Source organism: Mustela nivalis (assembly GCF_964662115.1).
Source record: "Mustela nivalis genome assembly, chromosome: 5".
Lineage (NCBI taxonomy): Eukaryota > Metazoa > Chordata > Mammalia > Carnivora > Mustelidae > Mustela > Mustela nivalis.
The window spans coordinates 110,994,952-111,019,908 of NC_139024.1; the positions used below are offsets into that span (position 1 = coordinate 110,994,952).

Here is a 24,957-nt window from a genome sequence, read left to right on the forward strand (position 1 = left end):
GACCATTTGGAATACTTAATTCAAGTATCCCAATGTTTATACAGAGGTACAAGCAATAGGGAAAAAAAATTTTTTTTACTCATATTTTCTTACCCAAGACAAAAATGGTGGAATCCTTTTGATTACTGTTCTCTGAAATACTCTTCTTCCTTGCTATTTTGTATACTTAGAATTCTATTTCCCTTAGGAAAATCTATTTCCCTTGGGAAAATCCCTTAGAAAATGAAAGAAATGTTTGTAAAATAGAACTAATTTAGGCTATCATTATCCTCAACTAATGGAAAAATTATGCTCCATATATTTTTTAATTTGTTTTTTGGGAACTCCAGCACATTTTCTTAGAATCACATTTATAAATTTTGGTTAGTGACCAAACTACCAAACTATTAAACCACAATATTAATGAAGGACAGTACACTGTACTTGAAAAATGGAATTATAATAAAAGTGGTATGGAACTCAGAAGCCAATGTATGATGGTATTTCTACAAGAGAATTTGTTCATTGTTTAGATGTTGAATGATGTAGTAGAATTCATGGAGGCATTATCTTGTAGTTTAGAATGCATGTTTAGCTATTTCTGTCACTAGTTTTGGGACTGTATATACAAAGTGGATTTCATTTGAAAGATAGGGTGATCAAAGGGAACCAGATGTGCATGACTAGGAGGAAAGATAAGGACATCCAAAAGGCAGAGGGTGTAAAGTAGCTCTGGGAGTGAGACTTCTTAATGGTGTGAGTTCCTTGGGATTTTTATGGGCGTCTACTTTGTCAGGTCCTGAGCTAGATGCTGAGAAAAAAATATGGTCTCTCTCTTTAAAGAGCTTTGACTTCTCCTCTTCCTCTAATAAGTGATCAGTCCAGCATGGGGATGAAAGGAGAAACTCATCCAGAGAGATGGGATTTCCTGAGTTTTTAATACAGAGAGTCGTATATGAGGTGGACCCATAAATGCCTATATAAGGAAGACATCTATTTGCATGTAATATTCAAATAGACTTAACATGTAATACTTGAGAATAAAAAACACATGAATCACATTTTAACTTAGAAAAAAATATTTTTCTTTAAAAAGATATTTGCTGGTAAAATATATAATTAGTAATTAAAATGAGCATCTCTTCAAAGCACAGATTTATTTCAAATACACAGTATTAGCACAATTACTAGTTTATTAATCTAAGTCAGCATGATAATTCATTTATCAGGTTTTAAATTCTGTCATGGTAAGGATGGATTTTATGTTATATGAATTCGTTTGACCTTACACATGTAATATAATATAGAAAATACCATAATTAAAAGCCCTTCCTTATATTTAATTTCAGGAGTTAGTTACAAATGAATATAAACTTTATTCCAGATTATTTGATAAAATATCAGAAACCAAATTCTAAAGCAAACCTAGACTCTAGTCTTAAAAAAGCAAATAATAGTGATAAATAAAATTACTAGTATCTCACACATCCTACCTACTCAAAATATATATGTTGAATAAATGAATTAATGAAATGGCACAATACAGTTTTTGTTGTTACTTGAAAAGTATATAGACATCAAAACAAAGATGATTACAGTTTCCTAGGAATTTTTAAAATCAAGACTCATCTTCAATAAATATTTATTGGTAGCAATTTAGGTTATTCTTAAAATTTTCATATTTATATTTTCTGTTTATTATAAATTTTAATTTATCTTGAATGTATCTTCTAGGGAACATCTAAAAATTCTTTTAACTATTTAAAACAATTACATATTCTGAATTATTAACATTATTTATTTTTATCCTAGCAAAATTAAATTCAAGTACTAGATAATACTTCCATAAAACACTGTTGACTAAATATCATTATATTCACAAGTTTTAATAAGTGGATATAAAGTAGTTTCGGTTTTCTTTCTTTTTTTTTTTTTTTTTTTTTTTTAAGAAAAATTCGTTTATTTTAGAGAGAGAGCAGGGGACAGGGGCAGTAGGAGAGGGATACAGAGTCTCAGGCAGGGTCCATGCCAAACATAGAGCCTGACTCAGGGCTCGATGTCAGGACCCTGAGATCATGACCTGAGCCAAAACCAAGTGTTGAACAATTAACCAACTGCACTAGGCAGGTACCCCTAAAATAATTCTTGAGTAGAGGATGTTTGTTGTATTTCTTTACACTATTTGATATTTTTCTTGAGTTTTCAATTAAGTATGTACTTAAAATCTTAAACTATATCGTGCTTTAAAAAATGTGTCTAAATTCTATTCCCTCTTTTAAAATAACGCCTTAAATTCCTTTCTGCTTTTGCTATTTTCTTTTCTCCTAGTTGAATGATGTACATTTTCTTTTTTTTTTTTTTTTTTTGGATGACATGTAGTTAAATACCGGTTTGGTACAAGGAGCTCTTACTGGAAATGGAAGTCTGGAATCTAGGAAGTTCTGGAATCTAGGCTTTGGCAAATCATGTAATCTTTCTAGGCCCTAGTATCTATACTTGTAAAAGCAGGGGTTGATCTAGCTCATCTCTGGGATCCCTGCCAGCTCTGAAATTCTGAGTTCAAGAAATTAAAACATAAAAATAATATTGGATTATGAAATGTTGAATGGTACATCATTTAAATAGAAAAAAAGAGCAAAGCAATATAAACTTGAATGTACATCATTTACAATTCTAATAAGCTAATTAACTGAAATACTCTGCTTTAGTGTTCTAACTGCACTCTCAGATCAATACTAAGTCAACTAATAAGAAGTTGGAAAATTCTAGTAAACTTTGTTGTAAAAGGAGTATTAGTAACTAGTGATGTGTGCAATCCTTATAACTAGCCAAGGCCAACATGCAGGTCCTTTATGAACGCCTTCTCAGAAGAAAACAGCCACGAACCCAGAAAGACACCTCTCTAGGTATGTTTAAAATAGGTTAAGTAAGTAATCCCTTTTTATTAGTATGAAACTTTGCTTTAAATTAGTGTCAAATTTCATAAATATGTATTTATTAATATAGAATATTTCTACCACTATTAGTTTAGAACTTCTAGAATCAGTTTATTTGTAGATAAGCTTTGGTTAATTTATTAATTTATAATATTGCAGTTTGTAATTAAAACTTGAAATGGTAAATACAAACCATGGCTTTTTTCCATATTCTTTTTACAGTTCCTACAAAGAGCACTATTTGGAAACCATGTTTATTGCCAGAATTTGTTGGTTTAATGTTATTAAAGAAATAAAGAAACCACTTCAGTATCTAGTTTTGCTTTTTATGTCAATTTGGATTTATTTTTTTATTGTTCTAAACTTAACAAACAAAATAGTATCCAAAAAAGGAAAATAATATCAAATCACCACTATTCCGATATTACTATTTTCAGGGAAATATTCTGATCTCATTATTTTATTTATCTATTTCCCTGTATATTTTAGACTTTCGTTCTTATATAGCAATAATACTTACTGTCCTTTCATAAGTATATTGAAGGTTTTTATTTTGTGTTGCATAGACGCATTGCAATTTTTAAAAAAATTATGAAAAGCTGTAGAAATAATAAAATCATAGTGTTTGTTTCTTGGTTTTCAGAGTATGAAAATAAGGAAATTAAGGAGAAGAAATCTTTCTTATTACTTCTGAGATGAGAACTAGCTCAGAAAAATTTAAGTTAGGCCAATTTTCATTAAAACTTTTAATGGAAAAACTGATCATATTATCAGGAAAGAAAAAAGAAAGTTTAAAGATGTATTTATGGTCATTATTTTAGAATAAATTTTTATATTCTTATATAAAATGAATATAAAATTAAAGAAGTCATAGTATGAAATTTTAATCATTTCTGACATGTTTTAGTGTCCTTTTAGCAATAAAAATATACTTCATGTTTAAACTATTGTATTGCCAGCCTATCAGTTTACATTTGAGTATTCTAAAATTCTAAGTTAACTGTACAGGATGCTGCTTATATAAATCCTATATAAAGAAGGTCCCAGTTTTTGGTTGGGTGGGAAAAGACCTGATTCAAACCACAGTGGAGTTAATTAAATAATATTTTCATTGAGATACTAGCCTTAACATCTAATATTATAATGGCATTTTCTGAGCTATGTTATAAATATCTGTTGAGTGAATGAATAGATGAACGGATGGGTGTTTTAAAAAATAGATTTAGTCTGCATTTACCATTTGACCTAGCATCCTCAATTTTATTAACCTATATCATAGAAATATGAGTAACTAGTATGTAAAGATTTATGTATAAGCATGTTTATTATAGTATTATTACTGACAAAACACTGAAAATAAGTACCTATCAATTGACAAAGATTAGAATATGGAGGAAATCATAAGGCATTCACACTAAGGAATATTATGCAGCTATTAGGAAAAAAAAAACTTTAGGGCTGCATACCAGATTTCTGTGTAGAATTGCTGAGAGAAAAAAGCAAATTGCAGAAACGTGTAAAATACAATCATATCTTTGTAAAAAAGTGACTCCAAACCTCCATACTTTATTTTATTGTACTTCACAGCCACTGCATTTTTTACAAATTGAAATTTTGTGGAACCCTGCATCAAACAAGTCTGTTGGCAATACTTTTCCAACAGCATTTTCTCACTCCATGTCTGTGTGTTATATTTTGGTAATTCTCACAATCTTTCAAATGTTTTCATTATTATTATATTTGTTACAGTGATCTCTGCTCAGTGATTTTTTTTTAATATTTTATTTATTTGACAGAGAGAGATCACAAGTAAGCAGAGAGGCAGGCAGAGAGAGAGAGAAGAGGAAGCAGGCTCTCCACTGAGCAGAGAACCTGATGTGGAGCTCAGTCCCAGGACTCCTTGAGATCATGACCTGAGCCGAAGGCAGAGGCTTTAACCCACTGAGCCACCCAGGCGCCCCTGTGCTCAGTGATTTTTGATGTTACTGTTGTAATTGTTTTGGGGGCACCAAGAACCACATCTACATAAGATGGTGAACTGATTAACAAATATGTGTTCTGACTGCTTCACTGATCAGCTTTTCCCTCATCTCTCTCTCTCTTCTTGAGTCTCTCTATTCCGTGAAACACAACAATATTGAAATTAGGCCAATTAATAACCCTACAGTGGCCTTGAAGTATGTAAGTGAAAGGAAGAGTTCCACATCTCATTTTAAGTCAAAAGCTAGAAAGGATTAAGCTTAGGCAAGGATGATGCCTTGAAAGCTGTGACAGGCCAGAAGCTAGGCCTTTTTCACCAACCACTTAACCAAGGTGTAAATGCAAAGGAAAAGTTCTTGAAGGAAATTTAAAGTGCTGTTCCAATGAACACATGAATGATGAGAAAGCAAAACAGCCTTGCTGCTATTATGGAGGCGGTTTTATTTATTTATTTTTTAAAAGATTTTATTTATTTGACAGGCAGAGATCACAGTTAGGCAGAGGAGCAGGCAGAGAGAGGAAGGGAAGCAGGCTCATCTCTGAGCAGAGCCTGATGCGGGGCTCGATTCCAGGACCCTAGGATCATGATCTGAGCCAAAGGCAGAGCCTTTAACCTGCTGAGCCCCATATGGAGGCAGTTTCACTCATGTGGAATTTAAGAAACAAAACAGATGAGCATAGGAAAAAAGAGAAAGAGAGAGACAAACCAAGAAACAGACTCTTAATTGTAGAGAACAAACTAATGGTTACCAGAGGGAAGGTGGGTGAGAAAAAGGGTAAAATAGGTGATGGGGACTAAGGAGTACACTTGTGATGAGCCTGGGTGATATATGGAAGTATTGAATCACTATATTGTATACCTGAAACTAATATTATACTGCATGTTAACTAACTGGAATTTAAATACAAACTTAAAAAAAAAAATCAAACCAGCCACAATATTTCCTTGAGACAAAACATAATCCTAAGCAAGGGTCTAACTCTCTTCAGTTTTATGAAGGCCAAGAGAAGTGATGAAGCTAAAGAAGAAAAGTTGAAAGCTACTAAGATTGGTTCATGAGGCTTAAGTAAAGAAACTGTATCAATAACATCAAAGTGCGCAGGATGACGAGCAGGTGCTGATGGAGAAGCTGCAGCATGTTCTCCAGAAGATCTAGCTGAGATAAGAAATGAGGGTGGCTCACTGAACAACGGATTTTTAGTGTAGACAAAATAGCTTTCTACTGGAAAATGATGCCTTCTAGGACTTTCATAGCTAGAGAGAAGTCAGTGCCTGGCTTCGAAGCTTCAATGAACAGGCTAACTCTCCTATTAGGGGCTAATGCAGCTGGTGACTTTAAGTTGAAGCCATTGTTCATTTGCCATTCCCTAAATCCTGGGACACTTAAGAATTACGCTAAATGAACTCTGCCTTTGCTCCGTAAGTAGAGCAACAAAGCCTGGATGACAGCACATCTGCCCACAACATGGTTTACTTGGTATTTTAAGCCCACTGATGAGACCTATGGCTCAGAAAAAAACATTCCTTTCAAAATATGACTGCTCATTGATGGTGCACCTCGTCCCCCAAGAGCTCTGATGGAGATGTTCGGTGAGATTAATGTTGTTTTCATGCCTGCTTAACACAGCATCCATTCTGCAGCCCGTGGATCAAGGAGTCATTCTACTTTCAAGTCTTATTATTTAAGGAATACATTTTATAAGGCTGCAGCTGCCATAGGTAATGGTTCCTCTGATTGGATTCAAACAAAGTAAATTAAAAACCTTCTGGAAAGGAGGCACCATTTTGATGCCGTAAAGAACATGTGTGATTCATGGGAAGAGGTCAAAATATGATCATTAAAAGGAGTTTGGAAGAAGTTGATTCCAACCCACATGAATGCCTTTGAGGAGAGGAGCTCAGGACTTTTGTGGAGGAAGTGCCTGCAGATGTGGTGGAAAGAGCAAGAGAACTAGAAATAGAAGTGGAGCCTGAAGAAGGGACTGAATTGCTGAAATCTGTTGAACAAACTTGAGCAGATGAAGTTCTGCTGTGGGTAAATGCTAAGAAACAGCATCTCATGCTACAGAGGAATCTTTCATGAAAGAAAGAGTCCATGGATGTGACAAGCTTCATTGTCTTATTTTAAGAAATTGCCATAGCCACCTCCACCCCTGATCAGTCAGCAGTCATCAACATCAAGACAAGACCCGCCATCAGTGAAAATATTACAACTCACTAAAAACTCAAATGGTGGTAGTATTTTTTTAGCAATGAAATATTTTTAAATATATGTACATTTTTTAGACACAGTGCACATTTAATAGGCTACAGTATAGTATAAACATAACTTTTACATGCATTTCTGATGTTTAGGGAAACTAGAGCATTTATTTGACTCATTTTATTGCAATATTAACTTTATTATAGTCTGGAAGCAAATTTTCAATATTTTTGATGTGTGCCCTATGTAAATGTATATTTGAAAAATATGGAAGGATATGTTTTACACTGTAACCTTGGATTACCAGCAGGAGCCAAATTTAAAAAAAGGATTTATGTGAGACAATAATTCACTTTTATACAGTTATGTATAATTGTATATATGTAAATAAACTTTAAAGAGAAATTAAAATAGAATTTTAAACTCATTTGAAAATCCTAAATGATTTTGAAATCAATTCTAAAATTTTTAAGTTTTGCTTTGAAATATTCTTTAAGATGTTTGCCTCATCTTGAAGTAGCTCTTGCTAGCCATAATGCAAACATACCAGCTTAATGCATTTAAACTCCTGTATGCAAGGACTAGAAAAATGTATCAAAACTCAGAACTTTAGAAAGTTCTTCATTTTTTAAAAATTTATAGGTAGGATATCTAACTTACTAAGATTAATTTTACTGATTTTTTTTCCTATCAAAGGAAAAGCTTATGAGTAATGTGAAAACAGACGTTGACATATGGAAGTTATGACTTTAATACGGGTTCTGCTAGCTTTTTTTTTTTTTTTTTAATTTTGGAAAACCTGTATTAGAAGCTATTGATTGACAGTAAAATAATTTGTGAAATATTAGCTGATTTCCTTAGTCATCAGTGGATTGACCAAATTTGCAATCTCTCTCTCATATCTAGTTACAACTTTATTTATCTATTTTGTGACTTTGAAACTATATGTGTGTCATACTGGTTTTAATTACTAGTGTAGTATTTGTTGTTCACATGATAGGTTGGTTGTTTTTACCAAATATTTATTTTTTATTTTTTTATTTTAAAGATTTTATTTATTTGACAGAGAGAAATCACAAGTAGGCAGAGAGGCAGACAGAGAGAGAGAGAGGAGGAAGCAGGCTCCCTGCTGAGCAGAGAGCCCGATGCAGGACTCGATCCCAGGACCCTGAGATCATGACCTGAGCCGAAGGCAGCAGCTTAACCACTGAGCCACCCAGGCGCCCTGTTTTTACCAAATAAATGTAACTTTATCAAATTTAAATGTTTTTTTTATCAAATATTATACACTAAAGTCTACCTTATGAAATAATGATCTGATGAATAAATTCAGGGATGTCTCTGAATCTGTTCTTGCCATTTTGTGAGAATGACCAGTTAACAAGGTTGTGGAACAACAAGGTTATGGAATTCTGTGTAATTACAGCTATGCTAAAATAGTTCTTGTAGGAGAACTCATTTTAGTTTGATTTTTAATTAAAAATTAGGTGTATCTAAGCATATTTTAGGCCTTAGTGAAATTCCTTCCCTGTAAAAAAATGGCGAGTAAACCTTTCTGTTCTGTTAGTTTCTGTAGTCCCTTATAAATATTATCGTTTTAATTATAAATTAATCTGTACACTTCTTGTGGAGATTATAGCATACATTAAATATTGGATTGTATGGAAAAATTTTGCCCCAGTTTTAGGTTGTCTTATAGAAAACAATGTATTAAACTAAACTAAAAACTTAATTATTGTTGAAAAGGATTTGTCATTCATTACCATTAAATAACCTATGCTCCAGGTAATTTTTAAATATGTTTTGGCTATAAAAATTAATTTGACTTGAATTTTTTTAGGAACACCTTTTCTAAAAAACAAAAAAGCATGTATATATCTAAACAAATGCTAAACTTTATTGAAATTTACAGTGTATGAAATGCAATAAAACCTAATTATAAGTTTGATCTTTTCTGTGATGCAGTTGTGCAAGTTACTTTAGGTCCACAGTCAGTATTTCCTTGACAGTGTTAGCCTCTTATGAGACCTGGAACACTGATAATCAGAACACAGAATTTAATAGTTATCATGTTACCTGCATGATTAATGTGTTCATGTCAATATCTTACATTGAAATTCACTTCATTGAATATAGTCCAGATACTTCTCAACCTTCTGGTTTTTTAAAGGTAATATATGCTTAAAGACCTGGGCTTGAACTGCACAGGTACACTTATACATGGATTTTTTTTTTTTTTCAAAAGATACAGTATAGGATCGTAAGTGTATTTTCTCATGATTTTAATATTTTTTTCCTCTAGCTTATTTTTATCAGAATACAGTATATAATACATATAAAGTATAAAATAATGTATTAATCAACTGTTTGTTATTGATAAGTCTTCTCCTCATTAGTAAGCTATTAGTAGTTAAGTTTTAAGGGAGTCAGAAGTTAATACACGGATTTTTTTACTGCAGTGGGGGTTGATCCTCCTAACCCCTATATTGTTCAGGGGCCAACTGTATTTAGATAATTTCAAAAGAGTTTTCAGATCTAACATTGAAATATTTCCTCTAATTACTCTTTACTCCTTTCAGAGGAAATGGATGTAGAAGCTCGACTTACTGAACTATGTGAAGAAGTTAAGGTACTTGGATTTCTTTAAATTAACATTATCGAGTTATTTTAGTGGATTCTGTTTCCTATTCTAAATATTTCATCTAAGAAAACTTAGTAATGATTTATCCTTCCTCATGGTAGGGATCACAACTTAGTTGATAAAAGACTTTGGCTTCAGCATAAAATTAAATCTTTAAAATGTACTTTTATTCTGCTTATAAATGAAATAGCAAAGACGATTAACTGTCAAAAGCGTGCACTTTTTTCAGTTTGTTTACTCAGAAGAATTTTTAGACAAATTTTTAAAGCATCCTTAAACTTCTATATTTTTATAAAATGATAGTTTAGAAATAAAAATTGTTTTATTTCAATAAATCAGTGTGTGTCTCAGACCATTTTTCCACTAGTTTATTCTTGAAATTAAATTGAATATATTTTTCTTAACCTCCCCTCTTTTTTTGGTGATGGAACTAAATGTTCTATTTTAAAAGTTTTAATTTTAAGATCACTATGTATTTCACTCTCAGTTAGCTACATTAATGGACAAAATCAGATACTTGAGTCAAACAACATATATTTGGCTTTGGAATGTATATCTGTATGTAAATTTGAATGAGGTCTAGATCCCTTTGAAAAGGTATCTACCTTCTCCTTATACAATTATACATTTGCAGGATATACAAGTAATTAACGTATACTCTCCTAAAGGCTTTCCTCACAGCTCAAATAAGATAAGTATTTTCATTAAGAATCATTAATGTTGTTATAATAGTTGCCAAAACACTAAACATTTAGAAGTAATCTAAGATGTATGCGATTAATGTTAAAAAAAAATCTGCACTATTTCACTGAGATATTTGAATAAGTAAACACTTTCGAACGGAAAGAGAAATAGTTGCTGGAAGATATGTTTTTAACTTAATAATTGATGTATCCGTATCAAAATACCATTGGAAATGTTAAAATTTGATTTATTTTAAAGCTCACTTGAAGAAAGTAATAATGACTTAGGAAAACTTTAAAAATCCATATTATTGTAGAGGGACTTTCCCAACTGTATGTGAAAATGTAAATAAAACTATAGTCATGGAAATATAGTATGACTTCTCTAAAGAATAAAAAGACAAGTAAATGGAACTGAGTATCACTGAAACAATCATGTCTAAGAACTAAATATTTGATGAACTATCACAAACATTAGGTTCTCTAAGTAGTATGGTAAAATTAGTTCTTTTTACCATGTTATAGAAATTCTAAAAAGACTAGAAATGTTAAATGACCTCCAAAATTAGGAAAAACACTTGTATATACACGTGTATGTAAAAATCTGATCTTGGGATATGAAATAATTTCTTCAGAGTAATAGTAAAGAACAAAGTATGATATTGATGATTTGAAACTTTTTTAAAACAAATACATGGTAGATTGAAAAGTTGAAAGCAAGCAATATACTTGGAAGAAACTATTTGCAGTATTTAAAACTGGCACATGATTAATGCTCACAGGCTATAAAGTGCACCTATGTATCAGTTTCAAAACACCCTGTGAAAAAGGGATATGCCTATATTTCACAAAAATCTAATACATTTGCATAAACATGAATATAAAGAATTGCATTATTACTGTAAATTCCCATGTAGCCTTTTAAGAGAATTAGGCAAATTTCTGTATACTGACATGGATTATCTAATTCAAGAAATATTTATTGATCCATGATGCCAGGTACCAATTTCACGCTGAAAAGCTCTTCAGGATACATTAATTAAAATGATTGGAGAAAAATATGAATATGATTTTATATATGTTTCAAAAGCTAAAAGCTGTATATGAATTTGATCGTGTGTATATGATTGCATATTAAATATTTAAAAGGAGATATATGTAATATATACACATAAGATACACATATATTACACATGTGTATATGTATTCTAAACTTAATAATACAGAAAAGAGTTGCATGAAGGATGGGATTATAAAGGGAAATTTTTATTCTTTGCTCTATATCCGTCTATGTTAAATTTTAAAAATATGTGTATTCATGTATTACTAATAAATTTTTTAGGTACGCATATTTAAATTTCAGTATATAAATGGACATCATATAGTTTAACATCAACAACTTAGGGTAAATTTTGGCAGCAGATAGACTAGGTAAAAAATTTAATACTTGAAGAGTTCTTACAAATCAATAGGAAAACCTGATACTTCCCATTTTTCAAGTTTGCATAGGATACCCATTTACAAAATAGGCTAATAAATGAAACATACTCACTTTCACTAGTTATCAAACAAAATTTTAAATGTTCTCATATCTTTTCTAAACTGTCAGATCGGCTGTGATTTTCTAATAATGTAATGCTTGTTGAGCTGTGGTAAGATAGAGATTCTTTTATATCTCTCATAGATCTCTCACCTTGGAGATTTTTTTCAGAGACTGATTTGGCAGTATATATCCAAAGACAGAGTATTACTTTTCAGTCAGTATCAAATGAACAATCAGACTCATATACATTATAATTTAAAATATATAAGAATATTAGCCTAAGTAAATACCAATGATAAGAGAATGGTTAAATGAATTATGGGATACTTGCAATCTAAAAAAGTTACATAACCTTAAAAATGTGCTTTCAGTAAATGATTGACGATAGAGGAAAATCCTCACTCAACGAAAATGGCATAATAGTTTATGATTCTAGAGTTTGTGTTTATAAGTGAAAAAATGAAAGGCTCTACACTAAAATGAACGTAATTTTCTTCTTTATCTATTTTCGTAGTCTATTTAAGTAAGCAATATTTTGTAATCAAGATTAGTGACTGCTATGAAAAAGTGCATGTCCATGCAAGACAAGATAATGAATGTTACTTGGGAAAATACTTTACCATTGTAAGATCTTATTATTCCTGCCTTTATACATATAAAACAGCTTGTCAAACTTAATCCTAATTTCCTTTTGACATAAAAATATTATTATTTATATTTTGAGACATAAAGATTTATGTAAACTCGAGGAGTAATTTATTTATGTTTGGAAGGATGCTTTCTTAATAATGAAAGTACTGAAGTCCTCTCAGAGCTTGGTCCCATGATTTCTGAAAAGTAAAATTAATAATTGCAAGGTATCTAGACAGCCTTGCTCTCGGGGGATTAAAAAAAGAATTGTTTACATTATTCAACCTATGGCGAACTAACAATTATTTCTACTTGTGTGTAGATTTATACTAAGAATAGCACTGCTTGCCTTACACAACACTTTCTAGTTACTGTCAAGTGCTTATTCAAGTCTTTTTCTAAACTCCGTTGAAACTGTTCTTGGAAGAAGGCTGCATGCTTCCATTTATTTTAGAGAGCACTTTAATCTTCTCTATGTTCTTAAAAGAGACGTGAAAAACTTGTTAGTTTCATTCCTAATACATCTATAAACTATTTCCTGGGGCAAAATACATCTGTAGGTTTATTGTACATTGATGATTCAATATTTATTACATGTTGAGTCTGTTAGCTTCCATTCCAGAATTCTGGAATTTTTCAACATTTTCTGAGTTTGTCCATAAATTTGGGGGCCTTTTCCCTTATCTGAAGCCTGTAATTCCTTATTCATCCATTCATTTATTCATTTACTAAATATTTAGTGACTACTGTGTACTGGTAACCAAAGTCACGAGAGTAAAAAGACATCATCCCTTTCCTTCTTACTAATTTTGCTGAATTTTTGTTTTATGTCCTCTCTGAGTTAATATATATAAGTAGAAGCTCAGTTTGCAGGGGGGAGAAGAAAAGCCTGCAGAATTGCAGGCTTCAAAATGAAGTAAAAATAAACTGAGTAAGGATCTATCATATGTCATAAGCAACATTTGGAGTTTTTTGTTGTTGTTTTTTTTTTTTTTAAGAAAGGAAGGGTAAAGATATAATTAGCACTCTTTAGGATATACTGAACTAGAATACCTTCCTTTTCACATCCAAATATAGTCATCTAGTAAGTGATGGGTCTAGAGCCCTGGAGAGATGTGATGCAGATAGAAAGATTTAGCAGTCATTACTATATAGATGGTATGGCTTTCAACCTTAACCTGAATAGACTACTTCTGCCTTCTTTAGGATGGGGAAATGAAATCAGCATCTATCTATATACTTAACGGTAGATTTCCTAGTATTACTAGTAATTGAAGGCAAATTTTTCTAGCAAGATATTATCTGCCTGAACACTGCTGCCTCAGTGAATTAACAAAAAGCTTGTCCTCATAGTAAAAATGCTTGTCCAAAAGAGAGGAATCATTCCGATTTATCATCTTTTATTATTCTTTGTCCAAAAATCCTTACCTATTCAAGAAATACAAATGCCTTATAAAAGATTTTACATTTCATTGTATAATTAATTTTAACTTGTATCATCAGTTTAGGTGAATATTTAAATAAATGAGTAATTTAATACCACTATTAGAACACTCACAACAGTATATCAAAATTGTTTACCCACTTTTCTTTCCTTACTAAACTGAGCTTCTCATATTAATCTTTGAGTTAGATCGGAATGTGGGCCTTAGCATTTAAAATGTGCTCAGTAAACAGTGGGTAAATGGAATTGTTAGAAAAGAGAAGTGTTTGACGACTCTCTAAGAGAATTACCATACACAATATGGAACCTTAGGAACATAAGAGTGAAGGAAAAGCAGTTAGTACTTTAGAAGGTATCTCTCTCCCTTCTGAAGAGTTATAGATCTTTTAATACTTTACTTAGCAGATTGGAGAAAAAAAAATCTTATTTTAAGATTTTATTGTCTTCTAAAAATTTTATAACTTTCATCATGATTTGTACATTGTTTAAAATTCCCAGAATTCTAGGGTTTGAAGTTGATCATGCTCTGTAGAATCCTGATTTGTAATTTTAAACTATATTTGACATTATTTCAGTAACAAGATATCTCAGATACTGAAAGATCAATTAAGTTGTTGAAAATTGCTACAGTGACTATCACATAGGAAAAGCCATTGGTCACTTGATCTCTACACATACAAGCACATGCACATACACACACACACATTTCTTTTTAAAACTAAAAATTTGCTTTTGTATTAATGTTCTCAATAACACATTATATTTAGACATGGTAAGTCTCAAGGAGCAGTGAAGTTCTTTTCTTGTCATTTCAGAAAATAGAAAATCCTGATGAACTGGCAGAACTTATAAATATGAATCTTGCACAACTTTGTTCACTTCTAATGGCTTTATGGGGACAGTTTCTGGAAGTTATAACGCTACATGAAGAACTAAGACTTTTATTAGCACAAGAGCACCATACTTTGAGGGTAAGTTAAAAAGCGATGTTAGAATATTTTGATGTAGAAAGTTCTTATGAATAAAAAGACTGATATTTACCCATATGTTGATAAATTGGAAAAGAGACATTTACTATTGTGTTACTGTTTGATTTCTTCTTTTAAATATTTTATTTATTTGAGATAGAGAGCAGAATGAGAGAAAGCACAAGCAGGGATGAGAGGCAGAGGGAGAGGAACAAGCAGATTCCCTGCCGAGCAGGGAGTCTGATGCATAACTATATCCCAGAACCTTGGGATCATGGCCTGAGCTGAAGGCAGCCACTTAAACTACCAAACCACCCAGCACATGCTCTATCTTAGTTACAATCCCTGCCAGTAAGAAAAATCATCCAAATGTAACCAAAACAAAAAAATATTTTGTTACAGTCTAGCCCCTGGAACCTGAGAACAGTATTATAGCCAGATAGCCAGGTGTCCTTAGGAATAGAAATCAGGAACAAGAGAGCCACCTTAAACTTTAGAATCTTTCTCTCCAGCTTTTCCTCCTTTTGCCTCATTTAGGGATGTGTATTACAAACCCAGAAGGTCAGGGGGAGTATAATCTAGACATACATGTTTACTGAAGGCTTACTATGGACCTTGTGCAGACATTTCTGTACAATTTTATTGTATAACTTATCAAGAGGCTTTGATATACTAAATGTCTGACTGCTTTTCCAGTTATCTGCTTAAATGTTCTGTACACACATTAATTTTCCTGACCTACTTGCAGGTCCTCAAAAACACTAGTTTTCTTGTTTCATTTTTCTTTTCTTAATTATAAAACATGAAAATCAGAAAAGTGCATAAAACATGCACATTTTAACAATTAATTAAAAGCACATATCCTTTTAACTCTCACCCAGATCAGGAAATAGAAAATTGTCAACAGCGCAAAGGTCCTCTGTGTGTTTTCCAGTGTCTGTTCCCACCCTGACATTGAGAAATAATCACCATTCTGTCTTTTGTGATGAGTTTATCACTTCTCTTTTAGTTTTACTATCCATTTATGCATACTAAATAATACAAGTTGTTTTAGTCTATTATGTTATTCTGCCTATGTTACTGAATTCTATATAAATGAGATCATGCAGTGTATATTATTTTTATCTTGCTGCTTTCACTCAAGATTGTGTTTGTGAGATTAATTTGTTTTTGTCAGTAGCTATAGACTGTTTATTTTCGTTGGTGTCGTATATTTCGTTTGCATATACCCACAATTAGCGCATCCACTCTATTGTTGGTGGACATTTGGATTACTTCTAACTTCTAGCTACTACAAACCAAACTACTACAAACATTCTTGTGCATATTTCCTGGCATGCCCATTTCTCTGACTGACTTGTAAGGGAAATTGCTGTACCATAGGATATGCATAACATCAGTTATTTACTAGCAGATGCCCCACTCTTTTCCAAAGTGGTGCCAGTTTTCACTCCCACCAACACTGGATGAGAGCTCTTGTTATTCCACATACTCCCAAACTCTTGATTTTGGCAAATTTTCAAAATCTGGCTGGTCTGGTACCATTGTGGTTTTAATTTGCATTTCTCTGATAACCTGTGCAATTGAGCACTATTTTATGTGACTATTGGCTGTGTAGATTACTTATTTGTGAAGTGCCTGAAAATTGTTTGACCATTTGTCTAAAGGATTACCTTTGTTTTTCTTCTAGATTTGGAATACTTTTCTATGTATTCTAAATACTGGCTTTTGTTATATTTTTGTAAATAAATCTCTTGTGTCACAATTTGGCTTTTTTCACTGTCTTTGTGCTGTCTTTTGATAAACTAGAGGTCTTAATTTTAGTGTTAGTGTAGGTAGAAGACCAGAGCAGAGGACAGACATAGACTTCTCCATACTTGGACATAATAAATGCAGATCAGCAGGGAAAAGTTCGGATTTTAGATAAATGATGTTGGGACAATTAAGTGTTCATGTGGGAAAATACTATATAAAATTCAATTCCAGGTGGCTTGAAAACAAATATGAAAGCCAAAATCATAAAACTTATAAAATATAATAGAGAAGTTACAGAGGAATTACTAAAGTAGTACAGAATCTTTTCACCAGTATCAAAGTTACTATTTTGGCATATTTTCTTTAATCATTCCTTCTTTTATAATTAGGTACATACATATACACATACAGATGTACATGCATTTTTTCCCAAATTATTTGTTAATTGGAGGCATCATGTTTTTTTTTCTTTAAGATTTTATTTACTTGAGGGAGAGAGAAAGAAAACGGAGGGAGAGGGAGAAGCAGACTCTTGAGCAGAGAGCCTGATGTGGGGCTTGATCCCAGGATCTTGAGATCATGACCTGAGCTGAAGGCAGATGCTTAACCTACTGAACTACCCAGGCACCCCAGCATCATGTTCTTTTATCCATAAATACTTCAGGGTATATTGACTGAGAACAAAGGTACTTTCTTGCTTAACTATACTAAAGTGATCAATTTTATGAAATTTAATTTTGTTACAATTCTGATACCTAATGTAAAACTCATTTTAAATTTTATCATTTGTCTTAATAATGTCCTTTGTGACTTTTCCCCTTTTCCAGGATCAAATTCAGGATCACACATTGCATTCAGTTGTCATAACCCATTAAATTCTTTAAACTTATTCAGTCTGAATAGTTCTATTTTCTTTGTCTTTCTTGAAGAGTATTGGCCAGTAGTTTTGTAGACCATTGTTCAGTTTGGATTTCTGTGATGTGTATTATGTTCCTTGTGGTTCAATGCAGCTGAACAATATTAGTGGAAATACTATATTTCATTTTCAATCAGTTTTGATAAATTATGTTTTTGAAGGAGTCCTAAACTTACTAATTTATTGGCACCAAATAATTATAATATCCTTCACTTATATTTTTAACATCTGTAGTATCTGTAGCATTTTCCTATTTTGTTCCTGATATAAGTTATTTGTGTCTTCATTCTTTTTTTCTTGATTGGTCCCACCAGAAGTTTGTCATTTTATTAGTTTTTTCAAAGAACTAACCTGATGTTAATTCTCTCTTGTGCATTTTGTTTTATTAGGTTTGCTTTTGACTTTAGTATTTCCTCTCACTTTCTAAAGGTTTATTTTACTCTCTTTTTAAAACTTCTATAAGTAGATGGTTAGCTTATTAATTGTAGTATTTCCTCTTTTCTGTTACACACATTTAAGTTTATAGGCTCCCCCCTAAGTACTGCTTTAGCTACATTCCACAAGTTTTGATATGTTGTACTTTTTATCATTTGATTCTCAATATTTTCTAATTTTTGTGAGCAATTTATTCTTTGATTTAGGGTTATTTAGTTTTTTTTCATTAATATATAAAATGGCTTATTAAAATAATAGATGCATCTCCTCCATTTTCTGTATATAAACAGAAACAATATGTAGGTCAATGACAGGACTCCATAGGAACTACTTTATATACACTAGCCCCAAATGGGAAATCTCACAACATACCAATAATAATTTGTTTGGGAAATCTTTGATTTAAAGCAATAAAGGTAAATAAAACTATTATGAAGTCGGGACGCCTGGGTGGCTCAGTTGGTTAAGCAGCTGCCTTCGGCTCAGGTCATGATCCCAGCATCCTGGGATTGAGTCCCGCATCGGGCCCCTTGCTCGGCAGGGAGCCTGCTTCTCCGTCTGCCTCTGCCTGCCATTCTGTCTGCCTGTGCTTGCTCTCGCCCTCTCTCTCTCTGATTAAAAAAAAAAAAAAAAAACTATTATGAAGTATACACTAGATACGTTTTCCTATATTAGGAGTTGTCATTTTTCCCTTCCTTAGAAATCCAAGAAATTGAGTGCCTTCCCACAGTCAGTCTTCTTCTGAAATAAAGGACCAGTGATATTTCTTGTCTAAAAGTTACCACATGTTTGTATCTTGATACGTGTTGTATCAAGTAACTCTGACATCCTGAATTAGAGGTTAACACTTAGCCCAGAGGTAATCATCTACAGCATGGACATGAGGAGGACTAGTAATTTTTCAAAGGAGCGGCTGCATAATCGGCTGATTTTGGGTGGTTTCTATTAGAAGAATGGTAATTGGAGTATTCACATTATTTCTTTTGGATGACTTAAGCATGGAACACAAAAGAAAGAGACTCAGTTACTAAACAATGGCAGAAACCAAGAGAGAAAGAAGGTCATAGGCAAAAGCCATGAGACAGTAGAAACCATGAATAAACCAACTACTATAAGGCAGGGATGAAAGTAAAAAGGGTTAAAAGCAAAGCATAGAGAGTGTCAGAGATAGAGAAAACATGAGAAGAGAGGAATGACCAGAAAAGGGAACAACAAATGCTTGCTTCTGAAACAACAGTTACTAGAGTGATATTAGGATATTAGTGTAGTTATTATTTACTAAATGGCAATGAACAGCATTCCAGTTTCGTAAGAACTGGCTATTTGTCTACAGAGTCAGCTCCCTGGGTGTCCTTACTTTATATCCTTATAAAAATCCCACACATGCTGAGGTAATCTGACTATATCTTTGTCTCTTGCTAATAACTAAAGTGCTCTTTATTTCCAGGGATGTATTTCTTTGTTTCTAAATATATTAATTTTCTAGTTGTCTTTTTATGGTTGATTTCTGGTTTATCTTCATTGCACTTAGGAAACAGTCTGTGATTTAGTACTTTAATATTCTTTGACTTGTTTTACCTATATTAGGAATGTATATTCATCATGTTGCTGGGTTAAGTGTTCCAAATATGCCTGCTAGGTTACGTTTATAAATCATTCTGTTCAAACTTTTCATATTTTGAATTTACAGCTGCTAGTGCTATCAACTATTGAGAAAAATGTGGTAAAATCTCCCATTTTGGCTATAAGTTTGTTCTTATTTGTTGTTACCAGGTAGTAAGGGACAGAGATGGGATTCAAACCCAAGCACTATGACTCCATAGCCTGCATTCTTTACCACTTGATTTGCTGCCTGTCAAAACAGAGAAGAGAATGATAGTAAGGATCAGAAGCAACTTTGTAGCATGATGTTTTAGGGGGTTGTCTGAGGTAGAATAAGAACCAGAAGGTAAAACCTCAGTAGAGAGAAGCTGATAAATACAATGTTGAAAAAAGGGGGCAAAGAAGGAAGGCCAAGACAAAAATTGGGTTTATGGGAAATTCAGATGCCAAAGATAAATTGAAAATTGTCCAATAAACTTCCTTTTTTTGCCCCATTCTAGATTAACAAAATAGGGCCCACTTAACTCCTAAAAGAAATAAGGAAGGGTAATTAAGACACAGCAAAAAAGTGCCCTGTTGTTACTTAACCAAGTATAATAAACCTTGCCCTATCATGCCCTGCCCTGCCATATATATCACAAAAACTGTGGAAATGGTGGTATATTATGTCCTTTATTTCCCATTTATGCAGTTAACAGGAACTTTGTTCATAAAGTGTATCGGTATTCTGAGAATACACTGCTTATGCCTACAGCAACCAAAATAGTCCAAAGGTCATTCATTATTTGTATTGAGACGGAGTTGGCTATAATAAAGTCTGTAGGCTGTCTAATGTAGTCAGAAGCAGCACAATTTATCTAAGTCTCAGAAGTGAACATATGATATGGAATCTCTTACTGCGCTGAAAGCAAATAGGCAAAAAGTTGGACTAAAAAGAGGAAATGTAAGTCTCTACTTATAAAGAACAATGTAATTAATTATTTTGACATTTGTTCTACCATGTTATTTGATATCAAGATTCAGAAAGTGAGATTTTCTGATTCTTAGAGAATTAAGTCATCCAGACTTACAGAATTCTGTAGTCATGTGGCATATATGTTCACATTAAAACATAGAGACTATTCATAAGTGAATGAATAGTACCCCGTATTACATAAAAGATAAAAGGCAGTGATGGCACTATAAAATGTCCCTTGTTTTTATCTCACTCACAATAACAAAAATTTAGCATATATCCATGAACAAAAGTGACCGTGAGAGCTGTGGGATCCAATACTATATACCAAGGCCTCCCACCCACCTGTGGACTGGATAATAAGCAGACAGGTTTCGGTCTTGACTGGACCCTGTAGTAGCATGTTTTCCAGCTCTTGCTCGTCTTGGCTACAGTCTGGGACCTTCTGGGGAGCACTGACTTAGGCAATTACACAGGGTTGTGAGGAAGCCTTTGTGCAAGTTCAGCTTTCCAGAGAAGTTCCATCATTCACTGAAGCAAAAAAAAAGTACAAGTTTGATTGCATTCGAGTTCTAGCAAAAGGAATAGCTCATCTTTACATACATCACTTTTCACCCAAGATAGCACAGCTTTGATCTACGAGAATCCTTCTTGGCCTGTGGTTTTTCCTGCAGAGAAAAGGGAGAACAGATGAGTGAGGATCCAGCTTGTCTAGCTGTTCAGGCTATTACCAAAGAGACTTATCTTTCCTTCTCACCCCATCTAGATCACTAAATCAGGAGCTCCATGGTTGGGGCACAGGGTGGAAATAGACAGGAAGGTGGCAGATGGGACTCTAAGAAGGCATTAAAGGGACTCATCGTACTCACTACATCAGAGACTCCATTGAAAGTCTGCCTATGAACTTCACCTGTGAATCCCTCCAACTGGCCATGAGAACCTCCACCATCCCACATGCCCTCATCCACACTCTTCCTTCTGATCTGCAGGTGGCTCCCTGTGTGCACGGCTGAAGACATTAGTGAGAGCAAGCTTTAGCAGATCTGTAGCTGCAGGCCAGGAAGACCACAAAGGAGCTGTAGCACCACATTTGGGAAATAAAGGTGGGGGTCAGCACTCAGCCAGGTGTGTGGCAGGAAGGGGAGAAGGAGTATAATACTAAAGTCTACCACAAGAGGGAGCAAGAAATGTGAAGCAAATATATCCATAGAAGGTCTGAGAAAGCCTCAGAAATTCTGGCTGGACTGAAGAGAGGTATTTCTGCCCTGAAGACAGTAAATACTGGAGGAGGTGGCTGCTACTCCAGATGTTCAGATAGCAATGCAAAACTGCAAAGAGCACAAGGGGCGCTGGTCCCTCGGTCAGTTAACATCTAATTCTTGATTTCAGATGTGTATTGTGACACTGAACACCACATCTGACTCAACACTGGTCATGGAGACTGCTTAAGATTCTTTCTCTCCCTCTGCCCACCCCCCAAAAAAGAAAAACCCAACTCCAAAGGACATGAAACACTGACATCACCAAAGTATCATAATCCTCCAGTAACTAAACCCAAAAACATGGAAATCTGTGATTTACCTAATAAAGAATTCAACATAACTATTTTAAGGAAACTCAGTGAGCTACAAGAAAACACAGAAAGGCAATTCAACAAAATCAAGAAAGCAATACACAAAATGAGAAGATTAACAAAGAGAAATCCTAAAGAACCAAAAGCAAATTCCGGAGCTGAAGAATTCAGTTTATAAAATGACAGATGCAACAGATAGCACAGTCACAGCAGAATGGACCAAACAGAAAAAAAGAATCTATGATAAAAGATAGGAACATAAAATTCCAATCAGAGGAGAGCAAAGAAAAAAGAAAGAAAAAGAGTAAGGAAAGCATGCCTGATCTATGAGAAACCATCAAAAGAAATAATTTTTAATAATTGGAGTTCCAGAAGCAAAAGAGAGGGAGAAGAGGCAAAAAAGCCTATTTAAAGAAATAATTACTGAGAGTTTCCCAAACATGGGAAGACATTTGGATATCCAAGTACATAAAGTTTATAGGTCACCAAACCACCTAAAGAGATCTTCTCCAAAATACAGTATAATAAAACTGTCAAAAATCAAAGACAAAAAAAAATCTTGAAAGTTCCAAGAAAAAGAAGATTGTAACCTACAATCAATGGGGGTGTTAGCAAAAACCTTATAGAGCAGAAGAGAGTGGGATGATAGATTCAGAATGCTTAAAAAATATCTGCCAATCAAAATACTCTTTCTGGCAAAGTTCTCTCTCATAAATGAAGTAGTAATAAGGATAATCCTAGACAAAAGCTGAAGTAATTCATCATTATTAGACCTGCCTTACAAGAAATTCAGAAAAGAATTTGCAAACTTGGGGCACCTGGGTTGCTCAGTCAGTTAAGCGTCTGCCATTGGCTCAGGTCATAATCCCAGGGCCCTGGGATCAAGTCCTGAATCGGGTTTCCTGCTCAGCAGAAAGCCTATTTCTTCCTCACCTCTCCCTCTGCCTGCCACTCTGCCTACTTTTGCTCACTCTATCACTCTGTCAAATAAATAAAATACTAAAAAGAATTTGCAAAGTTAAATGATAGGGTACTAGTTACAACATAAAAATCATGAAAATATATAACATGCCAGTAAAGTAAGTGTATAATCAAATTCACAATACTCTAGTATGGTAATATGGTATGTTAATCCCTTAATCCTAATGTAAAGGTTAAAAGACAAGCATATTAAAAATAACTACAGCTACAATAATTTGTTAATGAATACACATTATTAAAACTGGTATATTATGACATCAGAAACAAAAGGAAGAATAAAAGAGTTTTTTAATGAGATTGAAATTAAATTATCAGTGTAAAATAAACTATTACATCTATATTAATCTACAAGATGTTTTATGTAAGCCTTATGATAACCACAAAGCAGAAAACTACAGTAGATCAAAAAAGATAGAGAAGAGATGCAAAGCATAGCACTGTTGAAAATCATCAGTTCACAAAGGAAGACAGCAAGAGAGGAAGAAGAGAACTATAAAACAGCCAGAAAGTAACTAATAAGGTGGCTTTAGTAAATCCTTACATATCAGCATTCACTGTAAATGTAAATGGATTGAATTCTCTAGAAGTCAGAGAATGTCTGAATGGATATAAATAAATAAATAAATAAAATAAAACCAACTATATGCTGCCTACAAGAGACTCACTTCAGCTTTGAGGACCTACGTGGGAACAAAGTGAAGTGATGGGAAAAGATTCGATGTAAACAGAAACCTCAGAAGAGTAAAGGTAGCTACACTTTCTTGTTGCTGTTTTTTGTTTTTTTGTTAAGGAAAGCTATACCTAAATCACACCAAATAGACTTTAAGCCAAAAGTAACAGGAAACAAGGCCATTATATAATGACAAAGGGGTGAGTTCATGAAGAAGATCTAACCATTTAAAGTATATATGGACCCAGCATCGGAGCACCTATATATACTAAGTAAATACTAACAGATCTGAAGGGAGAAATAGAAAGCAATACAGCTATAGTAGGAGACCTCAGTACCTCACTTTCGATAATGGATAGATCATCCAGGTAGAAAATCAATGAGGAAACATTGGATTGGACTTGAACCATAATCAGACCAAATGGATCTAACAAACGTATGTAAGATACCTCAACAACAACAGAACACATGTTTTTCTCAGGTGTACACAGAACATTCTTCAGGATAGATCATATGATAGGTCAAAAAAGTAAGTCTTAGCAAATTTAAAAAGATTGAAATCATACCAAGTATCTTTCTCAACCATAATAGTATAAAACTAGACATCAATTACAGAAGGAAATCTGAGAAAATCACAAATATGTGGAAGTTAAACAATACTCCTGAATAACCAGTGGGTCAAAATCTCAAATAACTAACTTAATTTTTCACATCAAGGAACTAGAAAAGGAATAAACTAAACCCAAAGTTAACAGAAAGAAGAAAATAACAAATATTAGATGAATAAGTATTAAAATAAGAAAAATAATAGGAAAAATCAACAAAACAAAAGAACTGGTTTTATTGACAGAATAAAATCAACACCTTTAGCTAGACTGAGAAAAAAAAGATGCAAATAATTAAAATATGAAATGAAAGAGGAGACAGTACAACTTAAAACCACACAAATACAAAGGATCATGAGAGACTAACATGAAAAATTATAAATCAATAAATTGGATAACCTAGAAGAAATGGATAAATTCCTAGAAACATAAACCTACCAAAACTAAATCATGAAGA

General features: G+C 33.1%; 1 protein-coding gene across 9 annotated transcripts in view; it reads left to right on the top strand.

Annotated features, from left to right (window-relative positions):
* FAM135A (family with sequence similarity 135 member A) overlaps window positions 1-24,957 on the top strand; it is a 128,254-nt gene that overhangs the window by 54,685 nt on the left and 48,612 nt on the right. For 6 of the 9 annotated variants that reach the window (XM_082731295.1, XM_082731293.1, XM_082731298.1 and 3 more), the window contains 3 exons: window positions 2,808-2,885; window positions 9,679-9,728; window positions 14,856-15,011. In XM_082731295.1, the coding sequence (XP_082587421.1) occupies window positions 2,808-2,885; window positions 9,679-9,728; window positions 14,856-15,011 (284 nt within the window). The remainder of the gene's footprint in view (window positions 1-2,807; window positions 2,886-9,678; window positions 9,729-14,855; window positions 15,012-24,957) is intronic. The other 3 variants (XM_082731294.1, XM_082731297.1, XM_082731300.1) reach the window with 1 other exon arrangement.